The sequence below is a fragment of the Mercenaria mercenaria genome, chromosome 15 (genome assembly GCF_021730395.1).
Source record: "Mercenaria mercenaria strain notata chromosome 15, MADL_Memer_1, whole genome shotgun sequence".
Lineage (NCBI taxonomy): Eukaryota > Metazoa > Mollusca > Bivalvia > Venerida > Veneridae > Mercenaria > Mercenaria mercenaria.
The window spans coordinates 11,932,873-11,953,962 of record NC_069375.1 but is presented as its reverse complement, the minus strand read 5'-3'; the positions used below and the strand labels follow the sequence as shown (position 1 = coordinate 11,953,962).

Below are 21,090 nucleotides of genomic sequence, written 5' to 3'. Positions count from 1 at the left end.
GTGAATCAATTAAGGCAAAGCAAAATCTCTTCTCTGGTGGAATTTGATCCAGTGACCCCCAGATCTTAGAGTCCATTGCTCTACCACTACTACATGAGACCAGGGAGTCCAACATGTGCGAAAAATGTTCACCCAACAATAATATGACGGCACAACAAAATTTTAATTATATGGGTACATTATAGTATTAGAAAACAATGCAAAACTTTATGTACCGAGACTTCTGGAAAGTCATTGGCCCTGACTGGAGTTTTTGCACTAGGTCTGATGATTTCTGAGCAACTGCCAGACCGTATGTCCGAAGCTTTGTAAAAGAAATATTTTATTTAAAGACGGAATTTGAATCCAGTTGTACTATGTCAGTCATTCAGGATGCAGTTCCAATTGTATCTGACAAATGCCTCACTACTGACACATTCTTCTCACATATTTTTATATGCCCGTTTGAAAAACCGGACGTATTATGGGAACGCCCCTGGCGGGCGGGCGGATGGGCGGGCTTGTGGGTGGGCGGGCGGCCTCCACAGACTTTGTCCGGAGCATATCTTCTTCATGCATGGAGGGATTTTGATGAAACTTGGCACAGTTGTTCACCATCATGAGATGGAGTGTCATGCGCAAGAACCAGGTCCCTAGGTCTAAGGTCAAGGTCACACTGAGGTCAAAGGTCAAATTCAAGAATGACTTTGTCCGGAGCATATCTTCTTCATGCATGGAGGGATTTTGATGAAACTTGGCACAATTGTTCACCATCATGAGACGGAGTGTCATGCACAAGAACAAGGTCCCTAGGTCTAAGGTCAAGGTCACACTTAGAGATCAAAGGTCAGATTCAAGAATGACTTTGTCCGGAGCATATCTTCTTCATGCATGGAGGGATTTTGATGAAACTTGGCAAAGTTGTTCACCATCATGAGACGGAGTGTCAAGCGCAAGAACCAGGTCCCTAGGTCTAAGGTCAGGGTCACACTTAGAGATCAAAGGTCAAATTCAAGAATGACTTTGTCCGGAGCATATCTTCTTCATGCATGGAGGGATTTTGATGTAACTTTGCACAATTGTTCACCATCATGAGACGGAGTGTCATGCGCAAGAACCAGGTCCTTAGATCTAAGGTCAAGGTCACACTTAGAGGTCAAAAGATACAGGAATGAAAACATTGTCCGGAGCATTTCTTCTTCATGCATAGAGGGATTTTGATATAACTTGGCACAAATGTTCACCACCACGAGATGGAGTGTCTTGTGCAAGAACCAGGTCCCTAGGTCTAAGGTCAAGGTTACACTTAGAGGCCAAAGGTCAGATACAAGAATGACTGTCCGAAGCATTTCTTCTTCATGCATGGAGGGATTTTGATGTAACTTGGCACAATTGTACACCATCATGAGACGAAGTGTCATGCGCAGGTCCCTTCTTTAGAATTACTTCCCTTTGTTTTTACTATAAATAGCTTATATTGCAACTTTTTCATTACTAGTCGTAGGGAAAAATCGAGACCACTTTTCTGTAGTACAACATGCATATTACATCCAATGATGAGGTGTATTTTGACCTATGTCTACCGGGTAAGAATTTTTGTGTGGACTTATAAATTTATTATTTTTTATGCCCCCCAAGGGAAGCATGTTAGTTTTCAACTGTCCGTCCATTCATTAGTTCGTTAGTTAGTTCGTCACAACGTTAACTTTTTGCATGAAGGCACTTTACTCGCGAACCACTGCACCCAGGACCTTCAAACTTCACCTGCTGATAGTACTTATTGAGTACACGACCCTTACTGACTTTCGGGTCACCAGGTCAAAGGTCAAGGTCACCAGGTCAAACGTTAACTTTTTGCATGAAGGCTTTTTACTCGCGAACCACTGCACCCAGGACCTTCAAACTTCACGTGCTGATTGTACTTATTGAGTACACGACACCTACTGACTTTCGGGTCACCAGGTCAAAGGTCAAGGTCACCAGGTCAAACGTTAACTTTTTGCATGAAGGCACTTTACTTGCGAACCACTGCACCCAGGACCTTCAAACTTCACATGCTGATAGTACATATTGAGTACAGGATCCCTACTGTCTTTGGGGTCACTAGGTCAAAGGTCAAGGTCACCATGTCAAACGTTAACTTTTTGCATGAAGGCACTTTACCCGCGAACCACTGCACCAAGGACCTTCAGACTCCACATGCTGTTAGTACTTATTGAGTACACGACCCCTACTGACTTTGGGGTCACCAGGTCAAAGGTCAAGGCGCTGCGGGGGGCATTTGTCACCATTAGTGACAGCTCTTGTTTTTTAGCTCACCTGTCACATAGTGACAAAGTGAGCTTTTGTGATCGCGCAGCGTCCGGCGTCCGTCGTGCGTGCGTGCATAAACATTTGCTTGTGACCACTCTAGAGGTCACATTTTTCATGGGATCTTTATTAAAGTTGGTCAGAATGTTCATCTAGATGATATCTAGGTCAAGTTCGAAACTGGGTCACGTGCGGTCCAAAACAAGGTCAGTAGGTCTAAAAATAGAAAATCCTTGTGACCTCACTAGAGGCCATATTTTTCAATGGATCTTCATGAAAATTGGTCAGAATTTTTATCTTTATGATATCTAGGTCAAGTTTAGAACTAGGTCACATGAGCTCTAAAACTAGGTCACTATGTCAAATAATAGAAAAAAGACGTCATACTCAGTTCATGTGGGGACAGGTGAGCGATTCAGGACCATCATGGTCCTCTTGTTTTAAGATTAACTTCCCTTAGTTGTTACTATAAGTAACCTGTACTGTAACTTTTTTATAATTGACCGTAGGAAAAAACCAAGATCACTTTTTTGTGGTACAACATAGATGACTTACTTTCAAATTTTAGGTGTAATTTAAGGTATCTCTACTTGGTAAGGAGCTTTTTTGTGGACATAGAAAAGCAAAAGAATTACAATAATTACTAAACAACCACAAAGTTAAGATTCCATTTGCAAACACAGCTGCTATTTGCTAATTTGCTGCGACGGGCGTATATTGTGACATTCTTGCACTCTTGTTAGTGTTTACATTACATCAAGATTCACAACGAAATTTATACTTTAGACTTTGTAACCTCTTGTTTCTTGACCACTTCTGCCTGACGTGGGGAGGTCTTGGGACACTTGGACCACGAAATCTTGTGCCATTTTTCCACCAACATGATATTGTTTGAATATGTCAGACAGAAGGACAGTGCTCGAATATATTCTTAAAACTTTTAGTTCTTTCACCAAACCTTCCTTGCATGGCTTAAAATATAGAGCCAAAACATGACTGTGCAGGGGCACTGCCATTTGGATCCCTGTATAGTAATCGTTACAGTATCTTACCGTACCTGATCCTTGTATAATAACCGTTACCGTACCTTTCTCTACGACTGCTCTCGACGTGTGCAACCATAGAAACAAATTTTGATTTTTTTTCTCAAAACCAATAAAAAAGTTTCAGGTCGGGGGGAAATGGTTCAGGTTGGTCGGGAGACAGGAAACACCTTTTTTATTTTTGGCCTTATCATGCCCAATAAAATTAGTATGCTGTCTAGTGAAAAGCTACTTTAACATTGCTGTATATGTGTAATATTTTTACTTGTTGATCAGTTTGTCTATCTGTAGTTCGAATATTTGGTTTTGAACTATTGTGATACACCTGTGTGGTCTGTCATCTATATATAGCCAACAATTTTACTGTTAACAATTTAGAGGTGACAGTCCTGGTCCAATCTTAATGAAACTTGAAAAGAACGTTTTCTTCAATAAAATCTCTGAAGAATTTGAAACTGGGTCATCTTGAGTCAAATCCTAGATCACTAGGCCAAATATTAGGAAACATTTTAACCATCTAGAGGTCACTTTTCTACCTGACCTTCATAAATCTCTGTCAAAATGATTGTCTCGATAAAGTTTAGGTCAAGTTTGAAATATCTGAGAATAAATACAAGGTTTTCTAGTCAAATTATAAAAAAAAAAAGTTCACACTGTGTGCTCAATTTTCTACCTGATCATCATGAAACTTTGTCAGAATGTTTGTCTCTATGAACTCTAGGTCAAGTTCATAAGGTCAAAAGCTAGTTAACAAGGTCAGATCATCTGAATACCTTGTAAAAACATTGGAGGCCATATTTTTATTAGCTCACCTGTCACATAGTGACAAGGTGAGCTTTTGTGATCACCCTTCGTCCGTCGTCAGTGCGTGCGTGCGTCAACAATTTCTTGTCTGCACGATAGTGGTTTCATTTATGATTTTATTTTAACCAAACATGCACACAACTTGTATCACCATAAGATCTTGTTTCCTTTCTTGAACTGGCCAGATCTCATTATGGGTTCCAGAGTTATGGCCCCTGAAAGGGCCAAAATTAGCTATTTTGACCTTGTCTGCACAATAGCAGCTTCATTTATGATTTGAATTTAATCAAACTTGCACAAAACTTGTGTCACCATAAGATCTCGGTTCCTTTCTTGAACTGGCCAGATCCCGTAATAGGTTCCAGAGTTATGGCCCCTGAAAGGGCCAAAATTAGCTATTTTGACCTTGTCTGCACAATAGCAGCTTCATTTATGATTTGATTTTAACCAGACTTGCACACAACTTGTATAACCATAAGATCTGGATTCCTTTTTGTACGCCTGAAGGGACGTATTATGTTATCGCCTCGGTGTCCATCTGTCTGTCTGTCTGTTGGTTAGCAATTTCCCTTCCGCACTGTAACTCTTGAACCCCTTGAAGGATTTCAAAGAAACCTGACACAAATGTTCACCTCATCGAAACGACGTGCAGAGCGCATGTTTCGGATGGCTCACTTCAAGGTCAAGGTCACACTTAGGGGGTCAAAGGTCATATGACTTTGTTTTGTGTGTATATTGCTCTGCATTTGCATTGCATTGCAGAGCTCTTGTTTTTATTTGGCAGATCCTTCTTTTGTTCACTTACAATATTTTTTTTTTAATTACTTCCCTTTTATGTTACTATAAATAGCTTATTTAGTAACTTTTTAGCTCACCTGTCACAAAGTGACAAGGTGAGCATTTGTGATCGCGCCAAGTCCATCATCCGTTGTCCATCCGTGCGTCCGTCCGTCCGTAAACTTTTGCTTGTGACCGCTCTAGAGGTCACATTTTTCATGGGATCTTTATGAAAGTTGGTCAGAATGTTCACCATGATGATATCTAGGTCAAGTTCGAAACTGGGTCACGTGCGGTCCAAAACTAGGTCAGTAGGTCTAAAAATAGAGGAACCTTGTGACTTCTCTAGAGGCCATATTTTTCAATGGATCTTCATGAAAATTGGTCAGAATGTTCTCCTTGATGATATCTAGGTCAATTTCGAAACTGGGTCATGATCAAAAACTAGGTCAGTAGGTCTAAAAATAGAAAAACCTTGTGACCTCTCTAGAGGCCATATATTTTTCATGGGATCAGTATGAAAGTTGGTCTGAATGTTTGTCTTGATGATATCTAGGTCAAGTTCGAAACTGGGTCAGTTGCGGTCAAAAACTAGATCAGTAGGTCTAAAAATAGAAAAACCTTTTGACCTCTCTAGAGGCAATATTTTTCAATTGATCTTCATGAAGATTGGTCAGAATGTTCACTTTGATGATATCTAGGTCAAGTTCTTAACTGGGTCACATGCAGCCAAAAACTAGGTCATTAGGTCAAATAATAGAATAACCTTGTGACCTCTCTAGAGGTGATATTTATCATGGGATCTGTATGAAAGTTGGTCTGAATGTTCATCTTGATGATATCTAGATCAATTTCGAAACTGGGTCACATGCGGTCAAAAACTAGGTCAGTAGGTCTAAAAATAGAAAAACCTTGTGACCTCTCTAGAGTCCATACTTTTCAATGGATCTTCATGAAAATTGGTCAGAATGTTCACTTTGATGATATCTAGGTCAAGTTTGAAACTGGGTCACATGCCATCAAAAACTAGGTCAGTAGGTCAAATAATAGAAAAACCTTGTGACCTCTCTAGAGGTGATAAATTTTTTCATGGGATCTGTATGGTCGTACTGGTCTAGTTGCAGTTAATAAACTGATCTCATATAAAAATTGAGCGATTTACCATTAAATAAATTGCACATTCTAACATTCGATATTGCACTTTTTAGTAGAGACAAGCCATGAACATAAAATGATTGAAGATTATGTCAATTAGAATCTGGATATGGAACACTGACTTTTCGCACCTTCTTTTGTCAGGGGCAGATAACTCGTATAAAGGATATTTTCAGCAAATTTCTTTTTAATCGGTACATGGAAATAGATTGTGCATATTTGTCGCATTACTGTGATTATTGTGTTATTGTATTGGTTAGTTATGAGTATCCGGGCACTTACGTATTTAGATTAAAAGGTTTGTGGTCGCAGAAAGAATCAATGCGTGGAATATTTCATGATAGAAAAATACAAACCCGATTATGTCGTACATCATCATCACTAGACCAGTACAACTGTGAAAACATGTAACATGTTTTCACAGTTGTACTGGTCTAGTTGCAGTTAATAAACTGATCTCAAATAAAAATTGAGCGATTTACCATTAAATAAATTGCACATTCTAACATGGCTGGATTTGGTTGCCAGTTAAACAAAGAAGAAAGTAGTCAGTCTCTGTATATTTAAAAAATAAGGAATAATATAATGAGGGCACAGCTCGAGTGATATAATAATACGCACCAGAATGACAAACAGTGATTTTATTCAAGAGCAAATCACTAAATGAGATATATTATGAAGGACTTTTTGATATTTGGCTTGCTACCATAATTGTTCAAATTATTGCCCTAAGGTCAAAACAATGGCCACGTCCCTGTGTCTGACATGTACTTACTACAGGCTTTTATTTAAAAAACTTTAAAAATCTTCTTCACTGAATCAATAATAGCTAGAGCCTTGATATTTGGCGTGTGATATCAGATTTGTGATTTCTAGCGTAATTGGTCAAATTATTGCTCTAGATTCAAAAATGTTTGTGACATGTTACAATATGGGCTCCTTACTCTGTACTTATACAAACACACTTGAAGCTTTGTACACAGGTGAGCGCTTTAGGGTCAATGACCCTCTTGTTTATTATTGGCCGTAGGGAAAAACCGAGACCACTTTTCTGTGATACAACATGGATGGTACCTCCAATTTTTAGGTGTATTTTGACATATCTGTACCTTGTAAGATTTTTTTTTCTTTTTGGTTAAATTTCTTCCCTTTGTTGTTCCTATCCTTTGGACTTGGACTTAGATATTTTTTCTGAGGACTTAGATTTATTTTTAATTTCTTTTGATTGATCTTGATTATGATTTTTTGACCTTCTTGTCTTTAAGTGCAATGATAACAGGTGAGCGATATAGGGCCATTATGGCCCTCTTGTCTGTATTTCCATGATAATTTGTCAGAATGTTTGTGAAATCTGGGTCAAGTTCTAAATTGGGTTATCTGAGGTCAAAAACTAGGTCAGTAGACCTAGAGGCCACATTTTCCATTTCATCTAATGGAACTATTGTCAGTGGTAGGAGTCATAAGTTCAAAGGTCAGTGAATATATAGCTAATAGTCTATAATTAGTCTGTGATTGGCATACCCAGTTACCTCTTGAAGGCCATTGTGTATGGGGTTGAGGAAGACATATGTTTTTTATGCACTCGGATTTGTTTTGAACAATGTCGGCACATGTTTGTGATGTTTCAGAACATTTCTTTGACTTTAAACTATTCAGAGTGCTTCATATCCTCAATAGGATAAGTACAATGATGTTGTACTGAATTATGTACTTATTGTACTAGTTTATACAACCTATATCTGTTACTCACTTACTGAATTTATCAAACTTATTACTGGTATCTGGTGCAAACAAACATTGATGTAAACATTAATGATATGTCACATGTAAGACCATGTGCTTTTGCCATGTGTATAGGACAATGCAGCCCAGATAGCAGGTTGATATTGGGCCATTGTTTGTTCTTGCTAATGTTCAATATTTTTGCCTCAAGTTGTGGTTTACATTTAGAAAAAGATTTTCCTTCAGGTTCAAGAATGTAATTTCTAATAGTCATGGTAATCATAGTTCGGATACGAATTTTGTGTTTCTTGTCTTTGTTTTAGTATTTGCTAGGCCTTATATATGATTATTGCAGGATCAGTAATGCTAGTCAGTCCTGTATGTTTATTGCAAGGTAGATCTGACTGTGAACTAATCAAGCAAACACCTGAAAGTTGTTAGGGGTATTGTCATTTATGGCAGTAGGGTTAGATAGATTATATATCCACACAGAAGTTTGGGATATTTGTGCTATGAAAGAGACATATGCAAACATTCAGCAATGTTTAAAAATATGAAAAAATGTAGCAATGATAATATAGAGGAAAAACAAGAAATTGCAAGTTTCTCAAAAATTAGGGTAGGACCATAACTGTTCTATTAACATGAATGAAGCCTTTAAAGTTCACATGGTCCAACATTCAGCATTTCACTTTTCCTTAGCAATATCACACTGTCTATGTATTTGGCATTCAAAATTGCATGGTCACAACTTAGTGAGAGATAAAAATTTTAATCACAAAATATAGTAACTGTTATTCAGATGATAACACTGTATAGGTCTGTAAAGTTTATTAACAGAACATGTGCTTCGTTTTATAATTTTGCTTAGGAAATCTGTGCTTCATATGAATTATAGACACGATTTTATAGATAACTTTTGCTAATATTTATCAAGCGATTTCTTTCTTTTATCTGGATTGGATTTGATTACAGGGTATACTTTGTATAATATTAGATTATTTGATATTTAATATATGACATAGAAATATTTATATAATTTTTACTTTATTATGTGAATCAAAGCAATGAAGTCAATCGAATGTATTAAGACTTCTTTTGATTTGGATTATACAGTAAAATATATAAATGAATAAAAAGAATTGTTAATAGTGATTCAGATGTTATATAGTTGTCACGAAAATACACTATTTTTTTAGTGGATATTTATCTGTTTTGTTGATGCAAGTCATATACACCATTTGATTGTTTAGGAATATATATATTCACATTCTATTTATTTAAAGATACTTTGTTTAAATTTGAATTTTATTTTATTTAATATGTAGAATATTGTATATTTAAAATATCTGTATGATCTTAATGGGTGAATAAAAACAGTCTTACAACAGTTTTAAAAAAAGGCAGAGTGCTATGTTTTAAAAAAGACAAAGGACTATGAAATCACTTTCAATCTTAAATGGGCAAAGGATTATGTCTGTTTATGCAGTCTTGAAAAAGGCAAACAGTCATGTCTGTTATGCAATCTTACAAAATTTAAAGCACTATGGATGCTTGTGTTTAGCAATCTTGAACCAAGCAGAATATTAATATGAACTTTGTATGCAAACTTGAAATGACCATTTATTGCAATCTGTTACAGAATTAACTGAACATTGAAGCTTTACTTGCAATTTTGGAAAAAAGGCCGAGACTCTTGACTGTTCATGTAATCTTGATTAAAAAGGGCAGAGCACCCTGACTGTTTTATATACCGGTATACAAATCTTGAAAACGTCCGAGAGCCATGATTATTTATGCATTTTGAAAAGGCAGAGCACTATATAAGACTACTTATGCAGTCTTGCACAGACAGAGTGCCCTGACTGTTTATACAATCTTGAAAAAGGTAGAGAGCCACAAGTGTTTAATATTTGTAATTGAAAAATACATTTTGACATGTTTACATGCAGTTCTGAAAAAGACAGAGAACCATGACTGTTTGATTATATAGTCTCGAAAAAGGCAGAGAGCTTTGAACTTTTGATACATATAGTCTTGAAAAAGGCAGAGAGCTTTGAGAGTTTTATTTGATCTTGAAAAGGGTAGAGAACGCTAACTGTTTATGCTGTTTTTAGCCAACCATCATCAGATGGTGGGCTATTCAAATCACGTCCGTGGTCCGTCGTCCTTCCGTCCGTCCGTCATTCCGTCCGTCCGTCCTTCCGTTAACAATTTCTCGTTATCGCATCTGCTCAGAAATTACAAGGGGGATTTTGACCAAACTTTGTCAAAATGATGTATTGGTACCCTAGTAGTGTCCCCCTGAAAATCAGACTGGTTCAGTAATGTTTGAATGGGTTATGGCCCTTTGTTTATTTCTATAATTTACATAGATTTATATAGGGAAAAACTTTGAAAATCTTCTTGTCCAAAACCACAGGGCCTAGAGCTTTGACATTTGGTATGAAGCATCATCTAGTGGTCCTCTACCAAGATGATTCAAATTATTTCCCTGGGGTATAATATGGCCCCACCCCGGGGGTCACATGATTTATATAGACTTATATAGGGAAAAACTTTGAAAAACCTCTTGTTCAAAACCACAGGGCCTAGGGCTTTGATATTTTGTATGTGACATCATCTAGTGGTCTTCTACTAAGATTGTTCAAATTATCCCCCTAGGGTCAAATATGGCCCCGCCCCGGGGGTCACATGGTTTACATAGACTTATATAGGGAAAAACTTTGAAAATCTTCTGGTCCAAACCACAAAGCCTAGGGCTTTGGCATTTGTAATGTAGCATCATCTAGTGGTTCTCTACCAAGTTTGTTCAAATCATCCCCCTAGGGTCAAATATGGCCCCGCCCTGGGGGTCACATGGTTCATATAGACTTGTATAGGGAAAAGCTTTTAAAATCTTCTTGTCAATAACCTACAACATTCAGATTTGGACCACATGTATGGTTTTGAGTGGCAAGATGAACCTTGACATGAGTTGACCTTGCTTTTGACCTAGTGACCTACTTTCACATTTCTGTAGCTACAGCCTTCAAATTTGGACCACATGCATAGTTTTGTGCACTGAAAAAAACTTTGACCTTGACATTGACCTAGTGACCTACTTTCACATTTTTGAAGGTACAGGCTTCAAATTTGGACCACATGCATAGTTTCTTGTTCTGAAATGAAATTTGACCTTGATTTTGACCTTGTGACCTACTTTCTCATTTCTCAAGCTACAGCCTTCAAATTTGGACCACATGCATAGTTTTGTGTACCAAAACAAACCTTGACCTTTACATTGACCTAGTGACCTACTTTCACATTTTTGAAGGTACAGGCTTCAAATTTGGATCCCATGCATAGTTCTGTGTTCCGAAATAAAATTTGACCTTGATTTTGGCCTAGTGACCAACTTTCACATTTCTCAAGCTACAGCCTTCAAATTTGGACCACTTGCATAGTTTTGTGTACCAAAATAAACTTTGACCTTAAGATTGACCTAGTGACCTACTTGCAAATTTCTCAAACTACAGCCTTCAAACTTGATGCACATGCATAGTTTTGTGTACAAAGAACTTTGACCTTGAAATTGATCTAGTGACCTACTTTCACATTTCTCAAGCTACAGCTTTCGAATTTGGACCACATGCACAGTGTTGTGTACGGAAATGAAATTTGACCTTGAGCTAGTCATTTAGTCTTGAAATTTGGAACACTCAAAAATGGCACATTGGTGGGCGCCAAGATCACTCTGTGATCTCTTGTTTAAAAAAAGGAACATGCTATAGGCGTTTAAACAGTCTTGGGAAAAAAGCTGAGCATGATGAGTCTGCATACAGTCTTAGAAAAGTTACGGCTCTGAAATGTCAGTTTATCAAACTGTGCACTTTAGTTTTTTGATTTCGACCACATTTAATGACAGAATGACAGTTTATACAGTTTCGGAGTTATATATCTTTGATAAGTTTTAGAACAATTTTATGTAAAATCTTTTCCTTTTCTTTTCAGACTCTGCTGAGAAAGAGCCACTTGTGCCAAAAGTTAAGGTTGAACAACCAGAGGACAGTAAGTTAAATTATCATTAGCAGCAATATATCTGTAATGTCTCTGTTTTGCTTATGTTGGCATGTAGAAAAACTCATTTATTAAAAGTGTCCTGAATATATTAGTCATTATCTCACTTAGTAAACCAGCTATTTAATGTGCAGTCTTAAGATAACGAATATGTGTTTTAGCTTATAATTAAATTTTAAATTACAGGCCAGAAAAAAATGTACATCGTATAATGGTGATGTTTCATGAAGAAGCGAACCATGAACTAGTTTTCTTAGATTTCTTCAGTTCATTCTCAAAAATGTTTGTTTTAAAAGAATATGATTTTGTGCGATTTCAGAAATGTTTCTCAGGAAAGTGGGACCGTACCAGTTTTATGCGCTGCTGGTATTTCTCATCACATACCTGCTCAATCAACTGGACCGTTACATGCTCGCTATCACAATCAAGCCAATGGCTCAGGAACTGGAGTTCGGAGATAAAGGCTGTATGATAATGTCAAACTACACGGAGAGTGACCTCGGGGATGTGAAATGTAATGCCTTACAGGAGCAAAAGTGAGCACAGTACAATCTCAGTATAATGATACCTTTGTTGAGCAAAAAGCTCTTTATAACATCAGATATTTTCATTCCCATTTGATAAAATTCTTGATAAATTAATCTCTCCAGAGCAACAACCTCTGTATAATGACACCTCTGTAGAACAGATGCCTCACTATAACGTCAGATATTTTCATTCTTTGATAAAATTCTTGATAAATTAATCTCTCCAGAGCAACAACATCTGTATAATGACACCTCTGTAGAGCAAATAGCTCTTTTTAACATCAGATATTTTCATTTCATTGATCTCTAGAGCTACAACCTCATTACAGCAAATGAGCCGTGCCATGGGAAAACCAACATAGTGGCTTTGCAACCAGCATGGATCCAGACCAGCCTGCGCATCCGCGCAGTCTGATCAGGATCCATGCTGTTCGCTTTTAAAGCCTACTGCAATTATAAAAACGGTTAGTGAACAGCATGGATCCTGACCAGACTGCGCGGATGCGCAGGCTGGTCTGGATCCATGCTGGTCACAAATCCACTATGTTGGTTTTCTCATGGCACGGCTCAAATACATTTTAGTCTTTCAAGCAGTGTTTGCTCTGGAGAGGTGGTGGTGTATTGTATTTATGAAATATGGTTTAATTGAAGTCATTTGTTTATAATTTTTAGTGAAAATTATGTTTATATTAGCATATTTTGCTAAAGATAGTAACAAATTGGCACTGAAATAAACATATATGAGTAGCATGAGGCAGATATTAGTGTTATCAACTGGTGTGCCAAATATAAACAATTTGAAGCACACTTCCTGGTGTGTGAGACATCTGCAGGTTACAACACACTAAATAGCTGTTCTTTATTCTATATAAAATTGACATATTTCCAATGGCCGCAGCACACATCAGGACCCATTTTAAGTGTCTGTAACTTACATTTTCCTGAAGAATATTGTCAGTGCTGAATAAAAATCAAAAGAAAAGTTGGGGTCATGTTTGATGCAAGAAAAATATTTTCAGTCAAACAAACAAACTGCAAAATCAGCTAAAAATGACACCCCAAATTGTAGTGGTGGTGTATGATCTAAGTTTCCATGAAAAATTCTGTCATGTTGTTATTTCATTATGAAAATGCTACCTACATGTCAAGCATAGATAATTATGTCATATGATTTTAGCCAAATAATTGCAAAGAAAATAAGGAAAATAGCTCTACAGAGCAAAATAACTGAGGACTATTTGTATCAGCCATTATGCGACTACCATTTTTTTTCGCGCCATTTTCCTATTTAGTGTCTGTATGCCTGCATTGTATACTCCCACTGACAGGGTGACAAGTATCTACAAACTGATATGTCTTTTACAAAAGAAAACATGGTAAATTGAAATAATCTGCTATTGTGGTTAATGCAATAAACATCAGCCATAGAATGCATAAATTTATAACATATGTTTGGAAGGAAATGACGTCAAAATCATAAGACAAACTTGATGTTCCTGTGTGATACATAAGAATTCATTGATGCTTTACAGCATAAAATTATTTTCAGGGTTTGACTGGTACAGGTTTTAAAGGCATACTAGACCCATATTTTATAATTGAACGTACAAACTATTAATTCATACAGTTTATGTAAACATGAAATGAATAAGTTTATGTCTGTTGACAGTACTGTGCATTAAGTTTGAAATATTACTCACTAAGTATAGATAGACACAGCATAATGTGTACTACCACTGAAATAACTGGAAGTTATTTTAAGAAATTAATGTTGCTGCATATCTTTTAGTTATAAATTAAGCTTTGCATACACTATCAATGTTATTTTTAACTCATCTGTCACGTAGTGACAGGGTGAGCTTTTGTGATCGCCTGTCGTCTGTCCATCCGTCCGTCGTCCGTCCTTCTGTCCAAATTTGTTGTGAACACGATAAGAGACGTCATTTTGCAATCAATTTAAATAAAACTTGCACACAACTTGTATTGGCATAATACCTTGGTTCCTTTTGAAAACTGGCCAGATCCCATTATGGGTTCCAGTGTTGTGGCCTCGTAAAGGGACAAAATTTGCTATTTTGGCTTGTCAACACGATAGAGACCACATTTTGCAATTGATTTTAATAAGACTTGCATACAACTTGTATTGGCATAATATCTCAGTTCCTTTCGAAAACTGGCCAGATTCCATCATGGGTTCCAGAGTTATGGCCCCTTAAAGGGCCAAAATTTGCTATATTTGGCTTGTGAACACAGTAGAGACCACCTTTTGCAACTGATTTTAATTAAACTGCACACAACTTGTATTGACATAATATCTCAGTTCCTTTAGAAAACAGGCCAGATCCCATCATAGGTTCCAGAGTTATGGCCCCTTAAAGGGCCAAAATTTGCTATTTTGGCTTTTGCAGCCATATAGAGACTTCATTTATGGTTTGATTTTATAAAAACTTGCAAAATATCTTTAACAACAATAGATCTTGGATTCCATGATGAATCCGGCAGATCCAATCAAAGGTTCCTGAGTTACGGCCCCTGATTGACCCCTGAAAGAGCCAAAATTTGTTAATTTTACCTTGTGAACACGATAGAAGGGACATTTTACATTGGATTTTAACCACACTTACACACAATTTAAGTACAATTATATCTCGGTTCCTTTTGAAAACAGGCTAGATTCCATCATGGGTTTTAGAGTTACTGCCCCTGAAAAGGGAAAAATTTTCTATATTGGCCCTTTCAGTCATATAGTGGTTTCATTTATGCTTTGATTTGATACAAACTTGCACAGAATGTTTATCTTGATGATCTCTAGGCCAAGTTCGAAACTGGATCATGGGGGTCAAAAACTAGGTCACCAGGTCAAATAACACCTTAGAGGCCACATTTATGACCCTATCTTCATGAAACTTGGTCAGAATGTTCATCTTGATGATTGCTAGGCCAAGTTTGAAACTGGGTCATGCGGGGTCAAAAACTAGGTCACCCTCTCAAGTCAAAGGAAGTGCTTGTTAACACTCTAGAGGCCATATTTAGGACCTTATCTTCATGAAACTTGGTCAGAGTGTTTATCTTGATGATTCCTATGCCAAGTTCAAAACTGGGTCATATGGGGTCAAAAACTAGGTCACCCGGTCAAATGAAAGGAAAAGCTTGTTAACACTCTTGAGGCCACATTTATGACCCTATCTTCATGAAACTTGGTCAGAATGTTCATCTTGATGATTGCTAGGCCAGGTTCGAAACGTGGTCATGTGGGGTCAAAAACTAGGTCACCCGCTTCAAAGGAAATGCTTGTGAACACTCTATAGAGGCCATATCTTTGACCCTATCTTCATGAAACTTGGTAAGAATGTTTATCTTGATGATTCCTTTGCTAAGTCCGAAACTGGGTCATGTGGGGTCAAAAACTAGGTCACCACTCAAATCAAAGGAACAGCTTGTTAACACTGTAGAGGCCACATTTATGACCCTGTCTTTATGAAACTTGGTCAGAATGTTTATCTTGATGATTCCAAGGCCAGGTTTAACAGGTGAGCGATATAGGGTCATCATGACCCTCTTGTTAACTCACCTGAGCACAAAGTGCTCTTGCTGAGCTATTGTGATCACACTGTGTCCGTCATGCATCCGTCTGGTCGTCCGTCCGTCCGTCATCAACAATTGTGTTTAAACGACATCTCCAAAACCACTGAATGGATATTGATAAAACTTGGCCAGGATGTTTCTTTGGTGGTTCTTTACCAAATTTGTTCAAACAGTTCCGCTAGAGGGCCTGGTTACTTTTCACCTCCTCCTAAACCGCTGTTCCGATTTTCAAATAATTTCACACAAATGGTCCTTATGTCACTGTCTACCAAGAGTGTTCAGATTATACCGATTTGTCAAAAAACATGGCCACCGGGGGGCATGGTCACTTTTCTCTATATGTATATAGTGGAAACTTTAAAAATCTTCTGGTGTGAAACTGCTAGCCCCATTTTAAAATAATTTTTACACAAACGGTCCTTGTGTGACCCTCTACCAAGAGTGTTCATATTATTCTGATTTGTCAAAAAACATGGCTGCCAGGGGGCATGGTCATTTTTCCCTATATGTATGTAGTAGAAACATAAAAAATCTTCTTGTATGAAACTGCTAACCCGATTTTAAAATTATTTCACACAAATTGTCCTTGTGTGACTTTCTACAAATAGTGTTCAAATTTTTCTGATTTGTCAAAAAACATGGCCGCCAGAGGGCGTGGTCACTTTTCATCAACAATTTCTTTAAACGACATCTCCTCCAAAACCACTGAATGGATTTTGATGAAACTTTACACAAATGATCTCTAGATAGCGCTCTTTCAAAGTTGTTCAAATTGTTAGGGTTCATTGAATATATGGGTTGTTTTGGTTAAAAATAGGTTTTCAGCTATCAGACTATAAAAATTTTCTTCTCCAAAGCCATAATTTCTAGAGCTTTGATATTTGGCATGTGATATAAGGGTTTGACTCTCTGCCATAATTATCCAAATTATTGCCCTAAGGTCAAAAATTGCTACGCCCCTGTGTGTGACATGTACTTACTACAGGCTTATATATAAGAAATTTTGAAAATCTTATTCTCTGAATCCAGAATAGCTAGAGCCTTGATATTTGGCATGTGATATCAGAGTTTTACTGTCTACCGTAATTGTTCAAATAATTGCCCTAGGTTCAGAAATGTTTGTGACATGTATATAATATAGGCTTACATAGAAGAAACCTAACTCTGTACTTGTACCATTATGTTACACAAACACACTTGAAGCCTTGTACACAGGTGAGTGCTTTAGGGTCAGTGACCCTCTTGTTTGATGAAGTTATGTACATTTGATGGGATTTTTTTTTTGTAGTAAATTTATGAAGTAAAGTTTTGTTTAAAATTTGGGATTGGATTCTTTAAACCTTTGATTTTAATTTATCTTTTTATGAAAAAAAAGTTTTCGGTCAATTTTAAGGAGGATCGGAAAGGGAAAAAGATCTGTATAATTATCTGGTGCCAAAGTCAAAAGTTGTCAGGAAACTTTTACAGTGGTATTTTTGTTTTTTTTCCTTTTGTTTACAATGTATCTACCATGTTGGTACAGGTGAAAGGGAAACACACATTTTGAAAAGGGGATATAATGGTAAAGGGTTGAATAGAGGGTTGCGGGCCCATTTTTTATTGTATAACCGTTGCGGGGAATTTTCTCGTTTTGCTGCTTAGATATAATGAAAAGTTTTATGGCAGTCTGTCTATTTGGTCCCCGACCTTTTGAGGATTTATCAAAGAATACTGGCAGTTGTGTTTGGATTGGGTGGGGTTTGGGGTGAGTGTAACATTTTTTTAATTTATCGCTGTTTGTGTCTTCTTGTTCAGATTTTTCTTAAGGGAAATTTTTTGTTTTTTTTCTTTGATTTGTTTTTGTGGGTATTTAATTTTGTTTGATCCCCTTTTCCCTAACAAGTTATTCTTTTCTTTTTTGCTCCCTGTCACAAAGTGACAAAGGGGAGCTTTTGTGAGCGTGGGGTCCGTGTCGTGCTGCGTGCGTGGTTCATGCGTGCGAAATTTGTTGTGCCCCTTAGAGGTCACATTTTTAGCTCACTGTCACAAAAATGACAAGGTGAGTTTTGTGGTCGCGGTGTCCCTGTCCGTGGTGCGTTCGTCCCTAAACTTTTGCTTGTGACCCCTTGAGGTCCCTTTTTCATGGGTTTTATGAAAATTGGTAGAAAGTTTATTTGTGATACTAGGTCAAGTTCGAAAACGGGTCACATGCCATCAAAAAAAAAATAGGTCAGTAGGTCTAAAAATGAAAAATTGTGATCTTTTTGAGGCCATATATTTTACAAGATCTTCATGAAAATTGTCAGAATGTTCACCTTGATGATATCTAGGTCAGTTTAAAAATGGGTCACGTGCCGTAAAAAAACTAGGTCAGTGGGTCTAAAATAGAAAAAACCTTGTGACCTCTCTAGAGGCCATAATTTCAAAGAATTCTTGAAAATTGGTCAGAACATTCCCCTTGATGATATCTAGGTAAGTTCGAACTGGTTTCAGTCCCATCAAAAACTAGGTCAGTGGGTTTCTAAAAATAGAAAAACCTTGTGGACCTCTCTAGATGCCATATTTTTCATGAGATCTTCATGAAAATTGATCAAAACATTCACCATGATGATATCTGATCAAGTTTGAAACTGGGTCACGTCCCGTCAAAAATGGTCAGTAGTCAAAAAATAAAAAAACCCTTGTGACCTCCTAAGGGCCCATATTTTTCATGGGATCTGTATGAAAGTTGTTCTGAATGTTCATTTGATGATATCTAGGTCAAGTTTGAAACTGTGTCACGTCCGGTCAAAAACTAGGTCAGTAGGTCTAAAAATAGAAAAAGTTTGTGACCTCTCTAGAGGCCATATTTCTCAATGGATCTTCATGAAAATTGGTCAAAATGTTACCTTGATGATATCTAGGTCAAGTTCGAAACTGGGTCACATGCGGTCAAAAACTAGGTCAGTAGGTCTAAAAATAGAAAAACCTTGTGACCTCTCTAGAGGCCATATTTCTCAATGGATCTTCATGAAAATGGTGAGAATGTTCACCTAGATGATATCTAGGTCGGGTTTTTGAAACTGGGTTCGTGCGGTCAAAAACTAGGTCAGTAGGTCTAAAAATAAAAAACTTGTGATGTCTCTAGAGGCCATGTTTCTCAATGGATCTTCATAAAAATTGATCAGAAGTTCTTTTGATGATATTAGGTCAAGTTCGAAACTGGGTCACGTGGGGTTCAAAAACTAGGTCAGTAGGTCGAAAAATAGAAAAACCTTGTGACCTCTCTAGAGGCCATTTTTTCATGAGATCTTCATGAAAATTGGTGAGAATGTTCACCTTGATGATTCTGGGTTTCAGATTCAGAAGTGGGTCAGTGCCTTCAAAAACTAGGTCATTAGGTAAAATAATAGAAAAACCTTGTGACCTCTCATAGAGGTCATATTTTTCAATGGATCTTCATGAAAATTGGTCAGAATTTTTTATCTTGATGATATCTATGTCACATGTGCTCAAAAACTAGGTCACTATGTCAAATAATAGAAATAACGACGTCGTACTCAGTTCAACACTAGGTCATGTGGGGATAGGTGAGCGATTCAGGACTATCATGGTCCTCTTGTTTAATATAAGATAAAATACCACTGATGTTTTTACAGCATTCTGACAACTTCCAAAGGTGGTAATGAATTCTTTTTTTAAATTTTCAAATATCTTGATTAGTTTCAAATTTATCGTCAAAAAATCATTTTTTTATTTGTTTTTTTCCATTGTAAATTTCAGCCATTTTTGACAGAATTATTTTTAAATTCAGTTTTTAATTTCTTTGTGAGTGGATTGTTATAAACCTTCCAGGAACGTGTTAGTTACCATAAAATCAACATTTCCATGCCAATATGTTTTGTAAAATTCTAAAAAAAAAATTCAAAATAGTGGTTTGCCAGTGTGGGAAAATACATTTTGCCCGAACATTTGAAATTATGGAAGATACTTTAAAATTTTAAAAATGTCCCACTACCAGCCTCTGGGACCTTTAAAATGATATATAGTTTATAATATTTAGATCTTACAAAATAAAAGCTGCAGTTCAAGAAAAAACCTTGTTATGGGTTAGTAGGATTGAGCAGTAAGTTATTTTTCAGTTAAATATGTGGTCTGTTAACCAAACTAGTGTAACAGACCATGGCTTAATTACCTGTATTGAACTGTTCTCCACAAGTAAATGTTGAATAACTTTAAACATATTGTCTTCACATTGATTCCGTGTAAGAGTGTTAAAACTGCCTGAATTTTGTGTCGCTCAACAGTCTTGACTAAACTTATTGTATTACGAATCTTTCGATATTATTAGCTCATCTGATTTTTTGAAAAAAAATGATGAGTTATTGTCATCACTTGAGCGGTTGTCGGCGTCGGCGTCGGCGTCGGTGTCGGCGTCGGCGTCTGCGTCGGCGTTGCCTGGTTAAGTTTTATGTTTAGGTCAGCTTTTCTCCTAAACTATCAAAGCTATTGCTTTGAAACTTGGAATACTTGTTCACCATCATAAGCTGACCCTGTATAGCAAGAAACATAACTCCATCTTGATTTTTGCAAGATTTATGGCCCCTTTTGTACTTAGAAAATATCAGATTTCTTGGTTAAGTTTTATGTTAGGTCAACTTTTCTCCTAAACTATCAAAGCTATTGCTTGAAACTTGGAATACTTGTTCACCATCATAAGCAGACCCTGTACATCAAGAAACATAACTCCATCTTGCTTTTTGCATAGAATTTTGCCCTTTTGGACTTAGAAATCAGTTTTCTTGGTTAAGTTTTATGTTTAGGTCGCTTTTCTCCTAAACTGTCAAAGCTATTGCTTTAAAACTTGCAACACTTGTTCACCATCATAAGTTGACCTGTACAGCAAGAAACATGACTCCATCCTGATTTTTGCAAGATTTATGGCCCCTTTTGGACTTAGAAAATATCAGATTTCTTGGTTAAGTTTTATGTTTAGGTCAACTTTTTCTCTTAACTATCAAAGCTATTGCTTTGAAACTTGCAACACTTGTTCACCATCATAAGCTGACCCTGTACAGCAAGCAACATAACTCCATCCTGCTTTTTGCAATAATTATTGCCCCTTTTGGACTTAGAAAATCATTTTCTTGGTTGAGTATTATGTTTAAGTC

General features: G+C 36.9%; 1 protein-coding gene across 1 annotated transcript in view; it reads left to right on the top strand.

Annotated features, from left to right (window-relative positions):
• LOC123546771 (uncharacterized) overlaps positions 1-21,090 on the top strand; it is a 71,657-nt gene that overhangs the window by 23,309 nt on the left and 27,258 nt on the right. The window contains exons 3-4 of the mRNA XM_053524059.1: positions 11,784-11,840; positions 12,169-12,385. Of these exons, the coding sequence (XP_053380034.1) occupies positions 11,784-11,840; positions 12,169-12,385 (274 nt within the window). The remainder of the gene's footprint in view (positions 1-11,783; positions 11,841-12,168; positions 12,386-21,090) is intronic.